The sequence below is a fragment of the Glycine max genome, chromosome 3, assembly GCF_000004515.6.
Source record: "Glycine max cultivar Williams 82 chromosome 3, Glycine_max_v4.0, whole genome shotgun sequence".
In the NCBI taxonomy this organism is placed as follows: domain Eukaryota; kingdom Viridiplantae; phylum Streptophyta; class Magnoliopsida; order Fabales; family Fabaceae; genus Glycine; species Glycine max.
Window position 1 is genome coordinate 7577230 of NC_016090.4, and position 22410 is coordinate 7599639.

The 22410-nt window shown below is 34.0% G+C and overlaps 1 protein-coding gene across 1 annotated transcript; it reads right to left on the minus strand.

The window, feature by feature from the left end:
* Positions 1 to 16026: 16026 nt before the first annotated feature.
* Positions 16027 to 20691, minus strand: LOC100776332 (pyruvate decarboxylase 2). Its single transcript, XM_003520362.5, has 7 exons — positions 20294 to 20691; positions 19641 to 20000; positions 18473 to 18636; positions 17577 to 18227; positions 17367 to 17484; positions 16900 to 17088; positions 16027 to 16555 (listed from the first exon to the last, which is right to left on the minus strand). Exons 1-7 carry the CDS (start codon positions 20450 to 20452, stop codon positions 16385 to 16387), a joined length of 1812 nt encoding a protein of 603 aa, XP_003520410.3. The 5' UTR covers positions 20453 to 20691; the 3' UTR covers positions 16027 to 16384.
* Between the last annotated feature and the right edge of the window lie 1719 nt (positions 20692 to 22410).

Below are 22410 nucleotides of genomic sequence, written 5' to 3' on the forward strand. Positions count from 1 at the left end.
GCAAATGAGCCTTGTTTGATTCTTCTTTTGACATCATCAAAATCATGTATACATACATTCACACTGGACGTAGGCACGGGTTGTGGCCGAACCAGTATAAATTCGGTTTTGCATTCTCTCTTCCCTTAACTCTTTTACTTTTTGTTGTCTATACATTTCCTTAAACTCTTTTACTTTCTGTTGTATTTATATTTCTATTAGTTACTTTCCTTCATTAATTATTTCAGTAACTTGTTAACAAAGAAATAATTGAATCTAGGGAATAATAAAGAAAGGAAAATTTTCAATTAGGAATAGTCAATGAAATCTTAATTCAACCCCTCATTCTTAATATTTCTGAGGCCGCTTGTCCAACAAGTGGTATCAGAGCAGGTTTCTAGTAGAAAGTTTAGAAACTTCAAGAAATATGGTCTCAGAAAATTTCTAATTCCCGGAAGGAAATTCTAAAAATCTATCTAGTATGTCTCTTGCTACATTATTTGGAAAGTTGCAGGAACATGAGATGGAATTGCAAAGACTTAATCAAAATGAGAAAGAGCAAGCAAACGTATGCTTAACGACCAAGAATCATGAAAGCGATGAGGAGGATTCCTTAAAGAAAAAGTGGTACATAGACAGTGGATTCTCTAAACACATGACGGGAGATGTCTCAAAGTTCCCAACTATCTCTCCTAAGAAAAGCGGGCATGTAACCTATGGCGACAACAACAGAGGTAAAATTCTTGGAGTTGGAAAAATAGGTACAAACTCTTCAACCTCTATTGAAAATATTTTACTTGTTGAAGGGCTTAAGCATAGTCTGCTTAGTGTTAGTCAATTATGTGATAAAGGTTATAAGGTATCATTTGATTCTCAAAAATTTGTCATTAAACATGAACATGATAAGGACATAAAGCATATAGGATTTAGAGAAAACAATGTTTTCATGTTAGATTTAAAACAAAAATCAAATAATAATCAATGTTTTCTTAGCAAAGACAATGATCCTTGGCCATGGCATAAAAGGATCGCTCACATAAATATGGAACATTTAAACAAATTAATTTCAAAATATTTGGTTGTTGGCTTACCAAGACTAAAATTTGAAAAAGATAAACTATGTGATGCATGTCAAAAGGGAAAACAAACTAGAGCATCATTTAAATCCAAAAACATTGTTTCAACTACTCAGCCTTTACAACTATTACATATGGGCTTGTTTGGTCCATCTAGAGTCATGAGTTTTGGTGAAAGTTATTATGCACTTGTCATAGTTGATGATTATTCTATATATACTTGGACATTATTCATTACTCATAAAAATGATGCATTTCAAGCATTTAGGAAACTTGCAACTGTTATTCAAAATAAGAAAAATCTCAAAATTATTTCAATAAGGAGTGATCATGGGGGAGAATTTGAAAATAAAGAATTTGAAATTTTTTGTGATGAATATGGCGTTGAACATAATTTCTCTGCACCTAGAACTCCTCAACAAAATGGTGTTGTTGAAAGGAAAAATAGATCCTTAGAAGAAATTGCAAGAACCCTATTAAATGATGCTCCTCTTCCAAAATACTTTTGGACGGAAGCCGTTAACACTGCATGTTACATCCTAAATAGGGCTTTAATAAGACCTATCTTAAAGAAAACTCCTTATGAATTATTCAATGGTAGAAAACCAAACATTTCACATCTACATGTCTTTGGTTGCAAATGTTTTGTATTAAATAATGGAAAAGAAAACTTAGGAAAGTTTGATGCCAAGGCGGATGAAGGAATCTTCCTTGGTTATTCCTTGCATGGTAAAGCATATAGAATATACAATAAGAGAACTATGAATATTGAAGAATCCATTCATGTTTCCTTTGATGAGTCTAATGTTATTTCTCCAAGAAAGGATGTGATAGATGATGTTTCAGATTTCTTAGAAGAGATACATACTCATGAAAGAGGTTCTAAAAGGAAAAGAGATGAAAGCAATGAGGATTCTCAAGACTACGAAACTCCAGCAACCAATGATCTTCCAAAGGAGTGGAAAGCTTCCAGAAATCATCCTCTTGACAACATTATTGGTGATATTTCTAAAGGGGTAACAACTAGACACTCTCTCAAAGATTTATGCAATAACATGACATTTGTTTCTATGATAGAACCTAAAAACATAAAAGAAGTCATAATAGATTATCAATGGATAGTTGTTATGCAAGAAGAATTAAATCAATTTGAGAGAAATAATGTTTGGGAACTAGTTGAGAAACCTCATAACTACCCTATTATAGGAACAAAATGGGTATTTAGGAATAAGTTAGATGAACATGGCATAGTCATTAGAAATAAGGCTAGGTTAGTTGCAAAAGGATATAATCAAGAAGAAGGAATAGATTATGAAGAAACTTATGCTCCTATTGCAAGACTAGAATCCATTAGAATGCTCTTAGCTTATGCATCCATTATTGTGGAAGCAATGCCTTCCAAGGCTATTGTGATGATGCCAAAGAATCAAGAGCTAATTCCAAAGATTCAAGAATCAAGTTTCAAGAATCAAGATTCAAGATTCAAGAATCAAGTTTCAAGAATCAAGATTCAAGAATATTAAAGATCAAGATTTAAGACTCAAGATTCAAGAATCAAGAGAAGACTCAATCAAGATAAATACTAAAAAAGTTTTTCAAAACATTGAGTAGCACAAGAAGTTTTCACAAAATCATTACCAAAGAGTTTTACTCTCTGGTAATCAATTACCGGAAGATAGTAATTGATTACCAGTGTTTTAAAACATTAGATTTCAAATTTCAAGAGTGACAACTTGTGTTTAAACAGTTTTAAATCATTTTAAACTTGTGTAATCAATTACACAATACTTATAATCGATTACCAGAGTTCTAAACGTTTTGATTTTCAAAATTTAAACATGAAGAGTCACATCTGTTGATGTGTAATCGATTACACCTTAATGGTAATCGATTACCAGTGATTGATTTCGAAAAATAAATTTTCAAAAGTCACAATTCTTCAAGTGACTTGTTTCTGAAGATTTTTTCAAAAGTCAACCCTTTTTAAGTGACTAGTTTTCAAAAGAGTCACAATTTTTAAAAGGTAATTAGTTTAAAAGAAATTGTCAAGAGTCACAAACTTTAACTTGAGTCATCAAGAGATTATAAATATGTGACCATGGCATGAATTTCAGTACAATCTTTTCAATCAATCTTTCAATATCTTCTTTCATTTCTTTCAACGCTTTACAGAACTTTCTAATTCATTTCTCTTCATCTTTCTAAGAGTTTTTGTTCAATACTTTCTCTTCCAAGAAAAGCTTATTGTTCAAAAACTTGTGTTATTCATCTTTTTCATTCTCTTTTCCCTTTGCCAAAAGAATAGAAGGACTAACCGCCTGAATTCTTTTGTGTCTCTCTTCTCTCTAGACAAAAGATTCAAAGGACTAACCGCCTGAGATATCTTTTGTTTCCCCTTACAAAGATTCAAAGGACTAATTGTTTGAGAATTCTTTGTCCCAACACATTGGAGGGTACATTTTTTGTCGTACCAATAGAGGGTACATCTACTTGGGGATTGTTATACTGAGAACAAGAGAGGGTACACCTCTTGTGGATCAGTTCAAGTGGAGGGTACATCCACTTGGTTTTTCAAAGAGAACAAGGGAGGGTACATCCCTTGTGGATCTTTGGCTTGTAAAGGATTTTACAAGGTTAAAAGAAATCTAAAGAACCGCAGGTTGCTTGGGGACTGGATGTAGGCACGGGTTGTGGTCGAACCAGTATAAATCCGGTTTTGCATTCTCTCTTTCCAAAACTCTTTTACATTTTGTTGTCTTTACATTTCCTTAAAGTTTTTTACTTTCTGTTGTATTTATATTTCTTTAAGTTACTTTCCTTCATTAATTATTTCAGTAACTTGTTAACAAAGAAATAATTGAATCTAGGGAATAATAAAGAAAGGGAAATTTTCAATTAGGAATAGTCAACAAAATTCAACCCCCCCTTCTTAATATTTCTGAGGTCGCTTGTCCAACAATGGCCACTCCTATGAGTACTGTCTGCTATCTGGATAAAGATGAAATCGGTCAGTCAATAGACATAAAGAAATATAGAGGTATGATCGAATCTCTTCTTTATTTATTAGCAAGTAGACCTGATATAATGTTTAGTGTTTGTATGTGTGCAAGATATCAAGTAAATCTCAAAGAATCTCACCTTAGTGCAGTTAAAAGAATCATGAGATATTTGTTAGGCACTATAAATCTAGGGTTATGGTATCCTAAGAATTCATCTTATAACTTAGTAAGATACTCTGACTCTGATTTTGCTGGATGCAAAACTGATAGAAAGAGTACTAGTGGCACTTGTCATTTCATTAGTTTTGCTCTAGTATAATGGCATAGTAAAAAGCAAAATAGTGTTGCATTATCCACTGTAGAGGCGGGATATATTTCTGTTGGAAGTTCTTGGGCACAAATACTCTAGATGAAACAACAACTTTCTGATTATGGTTTAAAACTTGATCATATACCTATCCACTGTGACAATACAAGTGCAATTAATTTATCCAAAAATCCTATTCGGCACTCTAGAACAAAGCATATTGAAATAAGGCAAGTACTGTCTGCTATCTGGATAAAGATGAAATCGGTCAGTCAATAGACATAAAGAAATATAGAGGTATGATCGAATCTCTTCTTTATTTATTAGCAAGTAGACCTGATATAATGTTTAGTGTTTGTATGTGTGCAAGATATCAAGTAAATCTCAAAGAATCTCACCTTAGTGCAGTTAAAAGAATCATGAGATATTTGTTAGGCACTATAAATCTAGGGTTATGGTATCCTAAGAATTCATCTTATAACTTAGTAAGATACTCTGACTCTGATTTTGCTGGATGCAAAACTGATAGAAAGAGTACTAGTGGCACTTGTCATTTCATTAGTTTTGCTCTAGTATAATGGCATAGTAAAAAGCAAAATAGTGTTGCATTATCCACTGTAGAGGCGGGATATATTTCTGTTGGAAGTTCTTGGGCACAAATACTCTAGATGAAACAACAACTTTCTGATTATGGTTTAAAACTTGATCATATACCTATCCACTGTGACAATACAAGTGCAATTAATTTATCCAAAAATCCTATTCGGCACTCTAGAACAAAGCATATTGAAATAAGGCACCACTTCCTTCGAGATCATGCTCAAAAAGGGGATCGTATATTAGAATTTGTTGACACAAAGAATCAGTTAGTTGATATCTTCACAAAACCTCTCCCCAAAGAAATTTTCTTTGCTATTAGAAGAGAATTAGGACTCATAGACCTAAATAACTTAGAATCCTAGTCACTTTGGATGTTTATACTGTTTAATTATCATGCATGATTATGATGAATGTTTAACTTTGATTTTTTTATCATGATTGATTATGATTATTATTTACTTTGGTTGAGTAAAATGATTGTGTTTGATAGTTATTTTTCATGCTTGATTATGATGATTGTTTACTTTGGTTGAGTGAAATGGTTGTTTTGCTTGTTTATGATGATTGATTACTTTAAATGTTTATAATAATTGCATTTGATGGTTGTTTTTCGTGATTGTTCATACTAATAAATGTTTTTGATTGCTTAATGGTATATTGATTACTTATAATCACATATTTGTCCTGATTTCTAGCATTATCTGTCTTTAATTTCCTTGATATTTCAAACTTTCTGCATTGGGTTTATTTCAGATTTGGTTCTTTATATTTCTGTTTCAGACTTGCTGTTTATTTCTTCTTTGGATGTTTTTCTGTGGATGCTTTGGTCATTCATACTACTGTTTAAGACTTGATATGTTTCGAACTTGGTCTTCTTTTATGAATGCTTTGGTCATTTATAAATACTATTTTGGACATGCTCTATTTGGTATGTTTAGCACTTGGTTGATTCCTCTGTCAATGATTGGTTATTATGTGAATGATTGTTTCTATTTCGGTACTTTCATTTTTTTTATGTTGCCAAAGGGGGAAAGAATCATGTAAGGTACATGGTATATATATATATATATATATATATATATATATATATATATATTTTTGCAAATCTTTTTGATAATATTTTTTGCTAAGCAATGATTGCAAAATTAAGGGAGAGTGATCGTCTCGCAAAAGAAATATTTTTTAGTAAATGATTTTAGTTGGTTGTCATCATCAAAAAGGGAGAGAATGTGAATGTATGTGTATGAAGGTTTTGATGATGCCAAGACAAAAGCAACACAAGTTTTATTTCAAGTTCAAATCAAGACCAAGAAAACAAAGATCAAGAAGAAAGCTAAGTCTTAGTCTATCTTTGTTAAAAGTGTCTCTTAGTGATTGCAAAGGTTTGGCCTCACAACATAGTTTTTAAATTGATTATAAAAATGTTTTAAAATATTTTTAACATTTTCTGAAAAAGACATTTTTCCACTGGTAATCGATTACAATGCCTAGTAATCGATTACCAAAAGCAAAATTATTTTAAAAAGTTTTTTCAGAAAATTTGAAAATTGAAAATTGAAATTTGAAATTTGAAAGCTGTAATCGATTACCGCTTGTCTGTAATCGATTACCAATAACGGAACTACAAAAATTCAAATTGAAAAGTCATGGCTCCTTATTACATAACTATGTAATCGATTACCAAAGAGTTGTAATCGATTACCAGTGGAGAAATTTTAAAAGTTACTTTGAAAAGTCACATCCCTTCATAAGTTTTTGAAAAGCCACCAAGGGCCTATAAATATGTGACTTATCTACGAAAATTTTTAGAGAGTTTTTCAAAACATTATTGTCTTATCCTCTCAAAAACAAATCATTGGTCAAACACTTGCAAATCAATTAAAGATTCTTCTAAGAACTTCATCTTGTATCTTCTTCTCTAAAAGAGAGAAAAACATTTGTACTTTCTTTAAAGACTATTAAGATCAAGAGGTTGTTTGTCTCTTGAATTGTGAGTTTCTTGAACACAAGGAAAAGGGATCCCTCAGGTGTTCAAAAGTTGTAAAAAGAATTTTTTACAAAGTTATTGAAAATCTCAAGTGGGTTACTTCAGAACTAGACGTAGGGACAGGAAGTGACCGAAACAGGATAAATTGAGTTTGCATTTCTCTCTTCCCTATTTTGATTACTTTATCTTGCATATTTTATTTATCTTGCACACTTGAAGTATTCTGTTGATATAATTTTCATCTTGATATTCAATATTCTTATCATATAGATTTAAAAGGTGATTTAGAAGTCAATTAAACGAGAAATTTTTTAACTTAATTCACTCCCCCCCCCCCTCTCAAGTTATTGAGGCCACTTGTCCAACAGAAACTCCTTCTTTAGTTATAAAATGGCCCAAATATTCCACTTTGTCAACACCAAAGTAGCATTAGGATTTCTTAGCATACAAACTGTGAGTTCTCATAGTAAGAAAAACCTGATGAAGATGAGAAAGGTGGTCCTCCATACTTTTGCTGTAGAAGAGTATATCATCGAAGAAAACAAGTAAGAACCTTCTTAAGTAATGCTAAAAAACTGAATTCATCAGTCCTTGAAATGCGGCAGGAGCATTGGTAAGCCCAAAGGGCATCACCAAGTATTCAAAGTGGCCCCCATAAGTTTTGAAGGCAGTTTTGTGAACATCAGTTGCATCCATTCGAACTTGATTGTAACCAGCTCTTAGGTCAATTTTGGAAAAAATGGTTGATCCATACAACTCATCCAGAAGGTCTTGTATTAATGGTATAGGGAACTTGTTCTTAACAGTTTCCTTATTAAGATCCCTATAATCAACACAAAGTCTCCAGGCCCCATCTTTCTTTCCCACCTACACTACTGGACTTGCATAAGGGCTATCACTGTTTTGTATAATTCATGACTTCAAATAGTTCTGAATCAAGCCATCATTAATATCTTTTTGTTGTTTAGCATACCTATAGGGCCTCTTCTTGACAGGGTTAGCTCCTTGCAATAAAGGAATCTTGTGATCATGGCCAATTCGACAAGGAGGAAGACCAGATGGCTCCTGAAAAACATCTAGAAATTCGAGTAACAAGCTATTAATATCAGGTAGCAGTACCTATTGATTAGCATGAGTAGTCAAAGAGTGGAGCTGAGAGCCTTTAACATTAGATTGTAAACTAATCATGGAGAAGTGAACACTAGAAGAGATGGTTTTATGAAGATTCTGTTTTCTAGCAGTGGCCAGATTTGTAGGGGTAGCTCCTCTCAGGACAAGTCTTTTTCCATCAACAAAAAATTCCATTTTCAATTTGTTGAAATTCCATGTGATGTCCCCTAGTGTTACTAGCCATTCAATTCCCAATACTAAATCACATCAACCAAGAGGTAACAACATCATATCAAAAGTAAAGTTGGTATTTTGAATTGACCAAGAAAATTTTGGAACCTTGGAAGAAATCTAGACTTTATTTCCATCTACTACAGTGACAGATACTGTGTCCATAGCTTCTGTCTGACAGACCATCTTCTGAGCTATGTGTAAGTCCAAAAATTTATGAGTGCTTCCACTATCAATTAAAATATGGAGAGATTTCTTGCCACAATAACTAGTGACTCTCATGGTTCAAAAATTAGCTACTCCAATTAATGCATTCACAGAAATTAAAGGTTCTGAATTATGTTCACTAACCACATTAGCATTAATTTCTTGAGGTTCAGAGCCTTCCTCTTCATCTTCAACTTCCAACACATGGATCTGCTATCTCTTATGTGTAAGGCTATGTTCAGGTGTAAATGGCTTATCACAAAAGTAGCATAGGCCCTTTGATCTTCTTTCAGTCATGTAGGCAGAAGTTAGGTGCTTAGGTGTTTGTGGTTTAGTACAGGAATTGATGGTTAAGGGATTGGTTGATCTATGAGGGTTTGGAAAAAAAGGTGGTTTAAGAACAAAGGAAGATTTCTGGTTCTTGACAAATGGTTTAGCTTATGTATTAGAGAAGGAAGATTCATACATCTTTGCAAGGGAATTACCCTTTCAAACAAAATTTGGCTGAAACATTCGAACAATCATCTAAACCTCTTGTTTTAATCCTCCTAAAAAGCAACTAAGTTAATGCTCATAAAAAAGATCTACTCTTGATACAATTGAGTCAAACTCCTCATGATACTCTATGATAGATCCTATCTGCCTAAGTTTCATTAAATATGTCATAGGATCTTCACAAACATCTCCAAAATGATCAAGTAACAAGATCTAATATTCATTCCAAGAGGGTAAATTCTTCAATCCTACAGATTTTCTGTAAGCACTATGCCACTGAAGTGCTTTCCCTTCAAAATGAACTACTGCTAAATGTACTTTGAATTCATCAAGTGTATTATCAACAGAAAAAAAGTTTCACATTGGATCAACCTCTGTTTTATTCCTTCACCATTGAATCATGGAAAGTCCAACCTAGCCAATCGAGTGCTACAAGAATAGGGGCTAGATCTCTCACCTCTAGGTGGATTGCTTGTTGTTGGAGAATCTTGTTGCCTCTACTGAAACATTTCGTGTATTGTTTATTGCATGGAAGCAGCGAGCTTGACAAATCTCAATTCCATTTTGCTACTGAGACATTCTTCTATTTCATGAAGGGAAGCTTGATTACGTGTGTTCTCTACCATTGCTTGATCACCAAGGAAAGAACAAGCTTGATGATACCGATTGTTATAGCAAAACTAGGAAATCAAATAAAAGAATTTGAAATTCTTGAACAAACAAGGGAACTCAATGAAATGAATGAATTCCGATGAGCATGGTGGTCGTGCTTTTCATTATTAGAGAAATAAATTACAACAAGGAAGATGATTACAAATCCTGTCTTGAAAATGCTTCCTAACTTCCAGCTGCTAATTATAGCTTCTGTGGCGTCCCTAAATTAATGACTGGTTTAATAGTAATAATTTAAATAACAAAAACCATGGTAAATTTTTTTTCTTTTTCTTTTCATTTCTTTCTCTTTTCACTAAAACAAGTTTTCGAAGGAAAATCCTCACTACAGAGTCCTGAATGGCCAGTTCACAACTCTATTCGGAGTCATTTCTTTCTCACTGCTCATAATCTCTAAACTATTTTGCTTTTTCAAAAGAAAGAACGTACCAGCCATTACTTTAGGTCGTCACGTGAAAATAAAAGAATAAAATACGGTCGATAAACTCTTTTACAAATAAAGTTACTAACGCTTTCTTTTCAAAGAACAAGATTGATCATAAATGCATTCATCATTTAAAGCTGTCCAAAATATGGGAGTTTTACAAAATATATAGTGTCATCCAGAGCAAAGGTATCCATAGTGGTGGCTTCAGCCACATGTATACAATCATCAAATGCCTATACATCAGGTCTACCCATACAAAAACAAAAGAGTAAACCTAACAGTTAGTCCTAGATACACCCACCCTCAAAATATACAAAACGAATCCAAAAAGCTGTCCACTAGGATGAAGAGCCTCCGCTGATCGCCATCTCCCTCGGGCCACTATCCTCCGTAGAGTCTGCCTCAGATGCCGACATGACTTCCTCGGGAGAATCCACCTCAAGAAGTGGATCCTCATCACCCTCTAGAAAGTCAAGGGCATCCACAGCAGGCTCAGGAGGTAAGCTCCTCCAGGTCCTCCTCAGGGTCTTCCTCGGATGACGTTACCTCGATCACTTGAACGGGCTCCACTAGACGATATGGTGTAGGTGTGGGTAGTATCCACTCCACCGTGCGCTGAAGCGTCCGTGCAGGTTCGTCTGGATGCACCAAAGAAGTAGCCGTGAATCGAATGGTGCCCCGAAATCGGCACCTCGTGTTGCCTTCGAGGGTCTCCCAAGCCCCCTCTAGGCACTCCATCTCTACTCGATCACGGATTAGCTGCGCCGCCATCACGATCTACAAGAAAGAAGAGAAAGGGGTAGACTCTTTCACAAGAATCTAACTGTGATGCACACGATGCGTCTCATAAACACTACATGCAATAAAAAGGGTATTTTAAGGCTTTCCATCTCTGGTAATCGATTACACAGCCTTGGTAATCGATTACCAGAGGCTAAACTTGAATTACACAGCCTCAGGACATGAAATATGCAAAAATACACTGTGTAATCGATTACACATGCCTGGTAATCGATTACCAGTGACCCATTCCTCTGTGTAATCGATTACACAGGCTGGTAATCGATTACCAGAGGCTCCCTAAGTTTCCCCATACAAAAACAAAAGAGTAAACCTAACAGTTAGTCCTAGATACACCCACCCTCAAAATATACAAAACGAATCCAAAAAGCTGTCCACTAGGATGAAGAGCCTCCGCTGATCGCCATCTCCCTCGGGCCACTATCCACATATTACACAAAATTCACAGCTGGCCAGCCACCACAAGCCTCCTTGCTTTGTGGTCTTGTTTTCCTTTTATCTGTTGACTGCCAGGAGCTCGCCTGCTTAGGTACATCACAGGTTCTCACTGACCGACTATGCCCGGGTTGGGTCGGGATTGGTCAAGCTTGGTTTTGGGCAATAGCACCCCACCTGACGTCCCCAAGGTCTCCTGACCCCCGCGACATATCTCCAGGTACCACTCTGTGGTCAACAATAAAAGCAGGAAGTTTCACCCTTCAACACTTCCTCATCTCAAGCTTGTAGAATTATGGGGTACCCATCACATGTGGTACTAGGTGGCGGTCGGGCGATGGTGCACAACAAGCTTTCCACATCCACAAAGCGCGCATAAACCCACCATCCCCTGTTGCCCACCTCCATCTGAGCTCACGTACTCCCACGTAGCCCATATCCTCGTTTCTCTCAACACCGGGTCCCCATCAATCCTCTCAAGCTTCCACAACATCCAAGCAAAACAACATTCAAACAGCACAAGCTATCACAGCCAAGCAAAACAGAGCAAAGGCAGAAAACTCTGCTCAACACATCAACCAAAATCACAGCTTTTCTCACTTAAAGACCCCAGTAACAATTCCTTCGATCCAATTCGTTAACCGTTGGATCGACTCCAAAATTTTACTGGAAGTCTATAGTGCATAAGCCTACATTTTGACCGTTGGGATCTACTAGCAAACATCCAGAACTCATTCTGCACTAGACTTTCCACAGCCAACCACACACAAGCATTTTCTCTGCACTTGTGCAAAATTCTGCTGCACAATTTCACAGCAAAAATTCTGCATAAGTGCAGATTTCGAAAATTACACTTCCTCTCATCCAATCTTGCCCAAATCAATTCCTACAAGTCCCAAATCATGTATCACTCATGCCTAAACCAAATTCAAGCTTCAAACCACAGCAACACAAAATCTAGGTGTCCAAAACCCCTCAATTCAATGGCTTTTCTAGGTTTGAAAGGTGGAATTTAGAATGAGGTAAATTTGAAGCAAACTCTCATCTCACACCAGTCCATAACATCCATTTAGACTTGTTCAAACTGGATTTACACCTAAAATCTCACCGAATCAAAATTTGACTCTTCAACACCCAAATTTGCCCTAGCAATGGCTCTTTGTTCACTTTGGTCATTTGTTTTTCTCTCTAGCTCAGCCTAACCTTTCTCACATGTTCTAAATGACATTTCAAGCTAGTATTAACTCACTTTAATCTCCATTTACCACAGAATTCAGACTTAGCCTTCCAACCCTCAAAGTCTCACTCTTTTTCCCACTCATAACACCACATTCTCACTTCCTAACCTTAGGTTAACTCTACCCTTCATCTCTAACAGTTTTCATAGGCAATTTCAGCATATAAACATCATCACAAAACCCTAAAACAGAATGGGTATGTCTAACTCATCCAAACATGGCAATTTCAACAAGCTTTCAACAAGTTCCTTCACAAATAATCATTACACAGCAGAAAACTAACATAACCACCCATCATATCTCCCAAAACCCCATACCCACGAAATTTAAGAGAGAAAGAAGTCCACCCAAACCTGGATTTTCGAAGTCCCACTCGTAGCCACGCACTTCACGACTCCGAAAATGCTCTCCTTTCGCGATTTGGAGCAGAAATGAGCACCAAAGGTTGAAGCTTTGTTGGGCAACAATGGTGGATGGGAGAAAAGAAGAAGAAGGCTGCGTGAGAGAGAGGGAGAGCTGTCTGAAATTTTGTGGGGCTGAGTGAGGAGAGAGAAAAGCTTTTTGGTCTTAAATAAAAAGGGTTTTCCCTTTTTCCATTATTTTATTCAAGCTCTGCCACATGTCCCTATTTGATTGGAGCAAAAAGGGCCCACTTTCTCTTTTTGACTGTGACCCATACTCAGTCACAAAAGTGGGGAAAATTTGACCTCTGAAACGCTAAAATCCTGCCTCGGTTTGCATGCCGTTTCTCTGGTTCCAGTTTCTCGCGTTTTCTCTGCGTCCGCCGGGGCCAGTTTTCGAAAGCAAGCAATATATATATCAAAACGCTCAGAATAAAACCCCGAGCGTGGTTTAGAGGTTGGTTTCGTTAAATTCTAAGTCGCACGCAAAATGATGATTTTTAACTAATTAATTAGGAATTAACCCATAACCTCCCAGTTATGGATTTCTCTCCCTTAATTAGTCCAACCCGCATATCTTGCCCCCCGCTATTCCTACTTCTACCAAGAACATATAGGCATATACACTGAATAATACTTATATATATAATCATTCAAAATACATCGTTTCCAAAAATTCCGGATAGAAATTTCCAGGATGTTACAGCTTCTAACCACTAACTGCCTAACAATTTGCCAAATAGGGAAAACTAACATAATCAAATCTAACTAACTCTGGACACGTCAGCCAGCTCCTAACTACCTTCCTAAGCTAGCTCACGTGTGTTTCGGCAGTGATAGCAACATCTCTAATGATTTCCTGACATTCCTCAAGCTTTTCCTCTAGTTACTTCGATAAGGTTTCCAAATATTAGAGAAGGAGAAGAGATTGAAGCCTTCATTCCACTACCTGCATGCAATGCGTATTTCTCCCTACCCAAACATCAATTTTCAAATCCCAACAGTGAAAATGTGCTGAAATGAATTTCAAACCTGGTGTCCAAATTTCACAACGATCCAACAGTTAACGCGTACGAGATCATAGTTTTATTAGGATAGGTTTTGGGTCTCTGCGGCAAAAGAAAAAACTAAGATGAGAAGGGAATTTCTCTCACCTCCAACACTGATTCACAATTTCCAACAGTGAGAATACTTGGATATGAGTTGAGAACCTGGTACTCAAATTTCATGATAATCCAATGGTTAGCGGGTCCAAGATCATCATTTTACTGAGACAAGTTTGAGTGTATGCGGGAAAAAAAAGGGTTTTGGGAGGAGGAGAAGGGAAAATGAAATTTGAAAGGAAGAGAAAATATAGAGATGTATTGTTAGTCTGAAAACTGACCTAATATGCCTATATTTATAGCTAAGGTATTCCCTACCTATTATTTACTCTATTTTTATTTATTTATTATTTTATTATTTTATAATCAAAATATAATTTTTATTTTTCTTCAAACCATTATTTTAATGAAGTTATTTCTCTTTATTTATTTAATTAAAAAACCTTATCATTTTTTTCTTAAACTCTATTTATTTTAAATGAAAAACCTTTTTAATTTATTTCAAAAAAATGGGATGTTACAGTTTCTTATATAAGAAACAGCTCGTGTGATGAAGGAATGAGGTGCGCCACATACGCTCTCTCCAATAATAAATTCCTTCAACAAACATTTTTTTCATCTTAGGAGATGGCCTAAGTGCCTAAGGAAAGATCAATATTTATGTTTAACGTTCTAATACTTAAGGTATTAGTAGACTCACTTGTAGACCGGGATGTTTAATCTATCTTTCTTTATTTTGTTTACCACACATAATGCCAACACTTTGTAATATGCTCTATTATAGATTTATGTTCTATTTTTGCTTAATCTCTAATTTATTTAAATTCAAAGTTTCCATGTTCTAGAAATCTGCATATATACACGTTAAGGTAGCATCCTTTAGGATGTTACACTTAGTGACACAAAAAAGTGAAATATATGTGTTACCCCTTAAAATCTCAAATGTTAGAAAACATTTTTTTTACTATAAAAGTAACATTTGTTGATTTTTCTATTTGAGAGAAATAATTTTAAGATGTGTACATATAATTAAAAATAAATTAGAGAGAAAAATTATATATATATATATATATATATATATATATATATATAGCAAATATAATATCAACTATTTAATGTTTAAATAGTAAAAGTGCAAATTATTTTACTAAACAAGTTGAATTATTTTTTATACCAAGTTTCATTCCTCTTACTTTTCGCCCACAGACAACCAAAACTAATACCAGCAACTGATCTTTCATTTTTCCCTCAGCAAATAAAGTTTTAGTTCCTTACTCGTTGTATAGAAATCCATCTTTACGTACGACTACGAGGTACAAACAAACAAACCAATGTTTGTTTATTTTATTAATTTGGTTGGTCTAAGAGACTAAGATGTGAAACATCTGTCAATGTCAGTGTTCACAAATGTGGCAGACCCTCTTATCAATATTTTAGTAGTCCAACCATGTTATGTGAGGTGGGTGGAATTATAATTTTAAGGAATAGATATAATTATTAGAATAAAATAAATATTGGATGATATTGTTCACAATTTTAAATGAATAGTTTGTTATGATATTAATTATTTGAAACATAACAGTACAAAATAAAATAAAAACTAATTTAAAAAAATTAATATTATGTAAGAAATAAAAAAAGGTGTCTAATATATCACAATAATCATAAGTGTAACCATTATGAAAACACTAATTTAGTTATAAAAATAACCAAGACATGTACAGTTACATCTTTCTGTATTTCATTTTTATTCAATTACACAATTATATTTCTTTACATTTTAATATTATTTAAAATTAATCACAGTATGTGAAAGCTAATTAAAAAATCAATTTTATTTAAAAATAAATATAAGTAAATCTCACGGTAGTTATTGTTTCTGTTAAATAAAACATGAAATTAAATTGTTCTATTTTCTTTTCTCTATCAGCAAGAGTAAGCAGATTCTATTAAGATGAAATAAATAAAGTCATCATTCAATATTATAAATTAAAGCGTATCATTGTAACAATAACTAATTCAGACGCTTTGTGTTTTCCACACACAATCCCCATAAAAAGGTGCACCCCTAAACTCAAAATCCAGAAGCATTGATTCATGTTAAAAATTGATAGATTAACTTTTGTCCACGATGAGTAAATTTACATAAAATCTAGTGCACTCATTTCAACACTTTAATAAACTCAAAAAGCATTTCCAAAAGGAAAATTTCTCTCGTACGTAAGCATCTTAAAGGAATTGATCTCAACTTAATAAATTAATATGGCTAAACTCCAGCAAATTTGTGAATGGCTCAACTAATTAAGTGTTTGAAATTCACTGAGGATTGGGAGGACGACCGTTAGCAGCACAAACCCTAGAGCCCCATTCAAGCAATTCTTTGCTTGTGTCATCCTTGTGAACAATTACCTCAATGAAGCACAAGCAATCCTTCTTGACTCCTGTTGCTGTCTGAATTGCCTCAACAAGCTCTTCTTCACATGTAACCTGAAATAAATTAAAGCATGCATAAAATAATTATGTTAGATGCAATGAATTTTTCATAAGAATGTTTAAGAAGTTGTTGTTGAATGTATATTATGTATGGTTTTAAATTGCGGGGTCCACAATCGTAGTTGCATTGCGAGGGTGCCCACAACCGCATCAGCATGCAATTGACAATTTTTGTGAAGGAGGGGAATTGGAATGTGAAAATATTAGAAGATATACCAATAATTAGAAGGTTAGAACAATTGTAAATTCTTTTTTTATGCTCGGTGCAAACATAAAATAATTTCAGGTTGCAACCACAATTTAAAACCATTATACATACTATGTTAAGAATCTCTCACCTTAGTGGTCCAGCATTTTCCTTCACCATTGTGGATTGCATCAACCAAGCCAGTGTAGTTCCAGTTTTTAATCACGTTGTATGGCCCATCATGAATTTCAACTTCAATAGTGTATCCACCATTGTTTATCAGGAAGATGATGCTCTTCTGCTCATTTCTCAGCATTGTGGACACATCCTGAGCTGTCACCTACAAACAATTTAAATAAAACACTACAATTAGTTCAAGAATTGTGAGCACATCCTAGGCTGTCACATGCAAGAATTTAACAGTAAAAATTAAATTTTTCTTTTTGGTTTATCACAAATATATCCTCTTTCAGAATGCTAAATATGAACATCTCTTCCGATAATTCAATTGGGAGAGATTAATCTCTTCCGCTGGACCCAACCCACTGATTAAAATTTAGAAATTTATTTCAGTATAACCAAATAAAAACAATTTTCTTTTTGATTGAAGTCACAAACCTGAAAGCTTCCATCACCAATGCAAGAAATCACTCTCTTCTCAGGAACAGCCTGAGCATAACCAAGAGTTGCACCAACAGACCAACCAATTGAACCATATTGCATTTGGAACTCATACCTGTCAACAAACCATTTCTTCAAAACTGAAAAAATGACTACTAAAAAACCAAAATGACAAGCACCAAAAACCACACTCCCTATGCTACTTACCCACACCCCTTTGGCAACTTCAGCTTCTGGCAGTTAAACCAAGAGTCCCCTGTCTCAGCAATCACCGCAGTTTCGCTAGACAGCATATCTTGCACATGCTTAAACAGAACATTAACCCTTAAAGGCTCTCTGGGTTCAGCCTTCAATGGCTTTCCATCAGGGACAAAAATCCTGGAGTAGTTCTCATAAGCTGTGTTATTGTGCTTGAGCCTCTTTGCTAGTTCCTTGAGGAAATCCATCATGAGGACACACCCGAACGTGGGTCCGTTCGAGATCACAACACGGTCTGGCAGCACAAGGATGGCCTTCTCCTTCTTGAGGAGGAGTGAGTACCCAACAGAGCTGTAGTCATTGAAAATGGGGCCAGCAAACAGGTATGCATCAGCGGATTCGACGATCTCAGCGCAGAATGCGGTGCTAACAGCACCCCAGAATGTGCCAATGAAGTGGGGATGGTGCTCAGGAACTAGTCCCTTGGCTGATGGCATCACAGCAAATGGATAACCACATGAATCAGCAAGTTCAACAAATGCATCACATGCCTTAGCCACCCTTAATTTTGGACCACCAACCATTACAGGCTTCACTGCCTTGTTTAGGAACTCTGCTGCTGCTTCCACTGCTGCCTCCAACCCCATCTTGTTACTCAATCTGTAAAACACCAATAAATTAGAATCAATGATTCAAAAACAAACGAATCATTAGCATTTCCCATGATTGGCTTGTTCACAAGTCATCTCAGACTACTATGTGTCTATGGTCTCGATCAATCTTTATGTATAAGTATAATACATATCCAAAATCTTCAATTCATAAGAAATAATTAATAATACTTGATTATGTGTCACGTAGAGATCACATAAAAATTAAATAAAAAAGTATATACAAAATCTTACTTTGGAGACAGAGAAAATGGAACTGGCTCACGACTGAATGTGGGGTGAGGAATGCCAGGCAAGTTACAACTTATGCTTATGTACACAGGCTTGCTTTCTTTCAGACAGGTTGAGATCGCAGTATCAATCATTTCATGTGCATCTTCTATGTTATTCACCACAGCCTATCAAACCATATGCACACAAATTAATAAGAAACTAGCATTGTCTTTAATTCAGTGTTCATGAAAACAAACAAACAGAATAGTAAACCAAAACATACAAATATAAACTTGCAAACCATTCTTCGTATTGTGAGCGCATTTCACGTACAATAGTAAACCAAAACATACAATTATTTTATTGAGAGAATACTATTCGATTTGATCAGGAAAAAGATTCACATAAACCCCTACATAGTAAAACGAACCCTCCAACACTTGGCCTTGTTAGATAAAGTATATTATTTTATTACTTAATATATATTCCTTCTCTCTCTAATTATAAGATGATTTTAATTAATTTGTTTTTTAACAAAAATAATTAATTTAGTTCACTGCATTAAATATGTTAATTATTTATACTATAGTTTTAAAATTATTATTTTCTTATCACTTTATTCAATTAATTATTTTCATTAATGTTTGAAGAGAGAATAAACAAATAGGATAGGTGGAAAAAAATAATTAATACATTTAAAAATTAAAAAATATTTTTATAAAAACGAACAAATACATTTTTAAAAATACCTTATAATTAAATACAAATGAAAAGTATATTTAATAAAAGAAAAAAATATTTTGTTAAGGTGTATTAACAATGTATGATACTTTACAACGGTACATGTATCACTTTTCACAGGATCAAGGTTTTAAAAAAATAATCTGCCATCCTAATTTGGGTTGAGGGCCGCAATATCTAGATTTTTAACTGTTCACAGCCGTAATTGGGATTATGTTGACTGTATTTGTTTGCAATTTGTCTCAATATCAATAAATAAGACAAAACCACACAATATGACTGTAATTGATATTTAAAACCTAGATAAAATATCATGAGTGACAAAATTAAAATAACTAGTTAAGTTCAAGTTGATTGGTTGAGGTACAATGCATGAAATTTATTTTTTTAAAAAAAATTGGAAATGTAATAGAACAATTAAAAAAGAAGATAGATTTGAGAAATTGACCTGATAGCAAGTAACTGTTTGGAAGCACCTGAGCTCTTGGCTGAAATCTGGCGACCCAATGGTGTGATGCAAGATCCTGTTAGTACCAAAGTCGTTCGTGTTGGGCCCACCAACGATACAAATCAGCGGAAGGTTCTCACTGTACGCGCCCGCAATCGCGTTTATCACACTCAACCCTCCCACAGTAAACGTGACAACACACGCGCCCACGCCCCTGCACCGCGCGTAGCCGTCCGCAGCGTATCCAGCATTAAGTTCGTTGCAGCATCCAACGTTTTTCAACTGCGGCTCCGCGATGAGGTGGTCGAGGAGGGTGAGGTTAAAGTCACCTGGCACGGAGAAAACGTCCTTCACACCCACCTGCACCAAGAATTATAAGATTAGTGTAATAATCAAAGAAAAAAGTTGGAGATTTGAATTTCTTTTATTGAAAAAAATTAACGATTAACAATAATCAATAAAAGAGATGAGTGTTTGTTAAGAGAGAAAATCAAATAATATGTGATATTTTTCTTTTTTTTCTTTAATCAATCAATTCACTTTATATGTCTCATAAAATGATGATTTATAAGATTGATTTGGTAATAAAAGGAAGAAGTCGAAAATTCTAATTTGAAACTAATAACTAATATTTGTTGATAAAAAAATCTCACCTGGACTAGTCTTCGAGCCAGGTGACGTCCCAACGTGGCGTCCGAGGAGGTGTTTGTGGTGGCAGGGACGGAGTTCTTGATCACCGAGACGGTGCCATTCGGGGGACACCCGATGTCACTGTTTCCGGACTTGCAGTCGCCGAGGATGTTAGTGTTCATGAGGAAATAGTAGAAAACGAGATAATAGTGAAAAATGTGAATGAGTTTGATGATGATGATGTTTTTTTGTTTTGAGAGAGTTTGGTTTTGTTGGTGTGAGGGAGAGTGAGAATTTATAGGGTTTATTTGTGTGGAGTGGAATAGTGGCACGAACAAGCTAGACAAGGGGGAGAGAAGATGGTGGATGGCATTACAAGGGGCAGTTTACGGGTTTTGCATGTTAGAGCCATTTGGAATGGGCAATGGTCTCGATCGGGGATGTTGTGTTATTCTCCTATGTTCCCTTTACAGCATGTGAGAGGTGACAAAATAAGATTCAATTCAAACACATAATTATGGGGGCTTTTTGGGTTGTTAAGATTCGGTGGGATTTTCATTTTTATTTTGATTTTCCGGTGTGTGTTTACTGTTCAGTGTAAAGTTTTTATTTAATTAATAAAAAAAGTATATATATATATATATATATATATATATATATATATATATTATTTTTAAGGTATTATAAAAGTGAATAATTTTATTGTACATGAATAGTTTTTGGTAAGATGATATAATATTTGTGTATTTTAATTATTATTGTTGTTTATTTTAAGGGAGGGTCAATGACTAAGTGTTGAGAAAAGCAAGAAATAGAATTATGAAACTTATCTCTTATCGTAAATGAGTTGTTTTTTAAAATTTTATTCCGATGTTAAATTAAATTAAACAGGATAAATATATAATCAGAGAATTTTCGTAGAATGAGAAATTAAAGTTATTTTTTCATTATTTAAAAAACAAACAAAATGTTAAGGGAATACAAGTAAATACTTGAACATTATGGCGGAAGTTGATCCATGTAGCCGACCCCACCTAGTGGGATAAGGCGTTGTTGTTGTTGTTGAGAAATTAAAGTTATTTTTTCATTATTTAAAAAACAAACAAAATGTTAAGGGAATACAAGTAAATAATGAGTTTGTTTTATTTTCAATTTAGAAGAGAGAAATTATATAAATCTATCTATTTAAAGTGAGTTTATTTTTTTAAAAGGAAAGTCAGTTTATGTTTAAAGTAACCATTATTGTACGTGTTGAGTGCTTAATATTTTTATTTAAACATTTTATTCTCTTAAAAAATTTTACTCAATTTTAATTTTAATTTAATATTAATTTCTTGTTTCAAATTTAAATTTTGAATTGTAATACAGTATATGAATTAAATGTATATATTTCCATTTTGAGAGTCCCTAAGCTTTAGTATTATTATTCATAAAATATTATGATTATAATATTCATTAATATTATATTTTAATTTTAATTTGATAAAGTTTTAATATTAACAAAAAATTTGATGCGTATATTAGAATAATTTATTTTTATATGTTATTCTTATTTGAATAATTTAATATCTTTGATTGATTTATATCTAATAAAATAGAATTAAAAAATTACTAATAATGTAAGAAAAACAATATTACAATAATTTTTAGAATACTATATATATCTCTAATAGAATGATATAATATAATATATTTGATGATATTCATCTTATTCGATAATTAAACAATCCAAGCTAGCCTACTATATATAAACAACAAAAATCAAGCTTATAAGATAATTAAATAGTGTCATTTATTTTGATTATATTTTTTCATTGATTTGAATACCCAACATTATTATATTTTTTTTTTTTTTTTGTGAGGACTGTGACTAGCAATTGGAAAGGAACTGTGTGTTGAGTAAATCATGGCTTTTCCCCAAAAAAACGGCAAAACCAAAGCTGAACCTAAACTTTGCCTGAAATCTGAATGTGATTCCCATTTGTTTTTATCGTTATACATTTTATTTTATTTTATTTAAAGTTAAACTGTTGTTTTACTTATAACTCTTTTTTTACATATAAATTGAGATAACTTGAGTGTCGGGGGCTTCTCAGGTTAGACACACTTTAAGGCTAAAAAACACATAATGTCAAGAAAA

What these genes read in the sequence shown, in the direction of transcription:
- LOC100776332 (XM_003520362.5), bottom strand. Translation starts at nt 20,452, where the DNA reads ATGAACACTAACATCCTCGGCGACTGCAAGTCCGGAAACAGTGACATC. An exon ending in TGGCTCGAAGACTAGTCCAG is followed by an intron (nt 20,001 to 20,293) that starts GTGAGATTTTTT and finishes TTCTTGGTGCAG; the next exon opens with GTGGGTGTGAAGGACGTTTT. An exon ending in AAGTTGCCAAAGGGGTGTGG is followed by an intron (nt 17,485 to 17,576) that starts GTAAGTAGCATA and finishes GTTTGTTGACAG; the next exon opens with GTATGAGTTCCAAATGCAAT.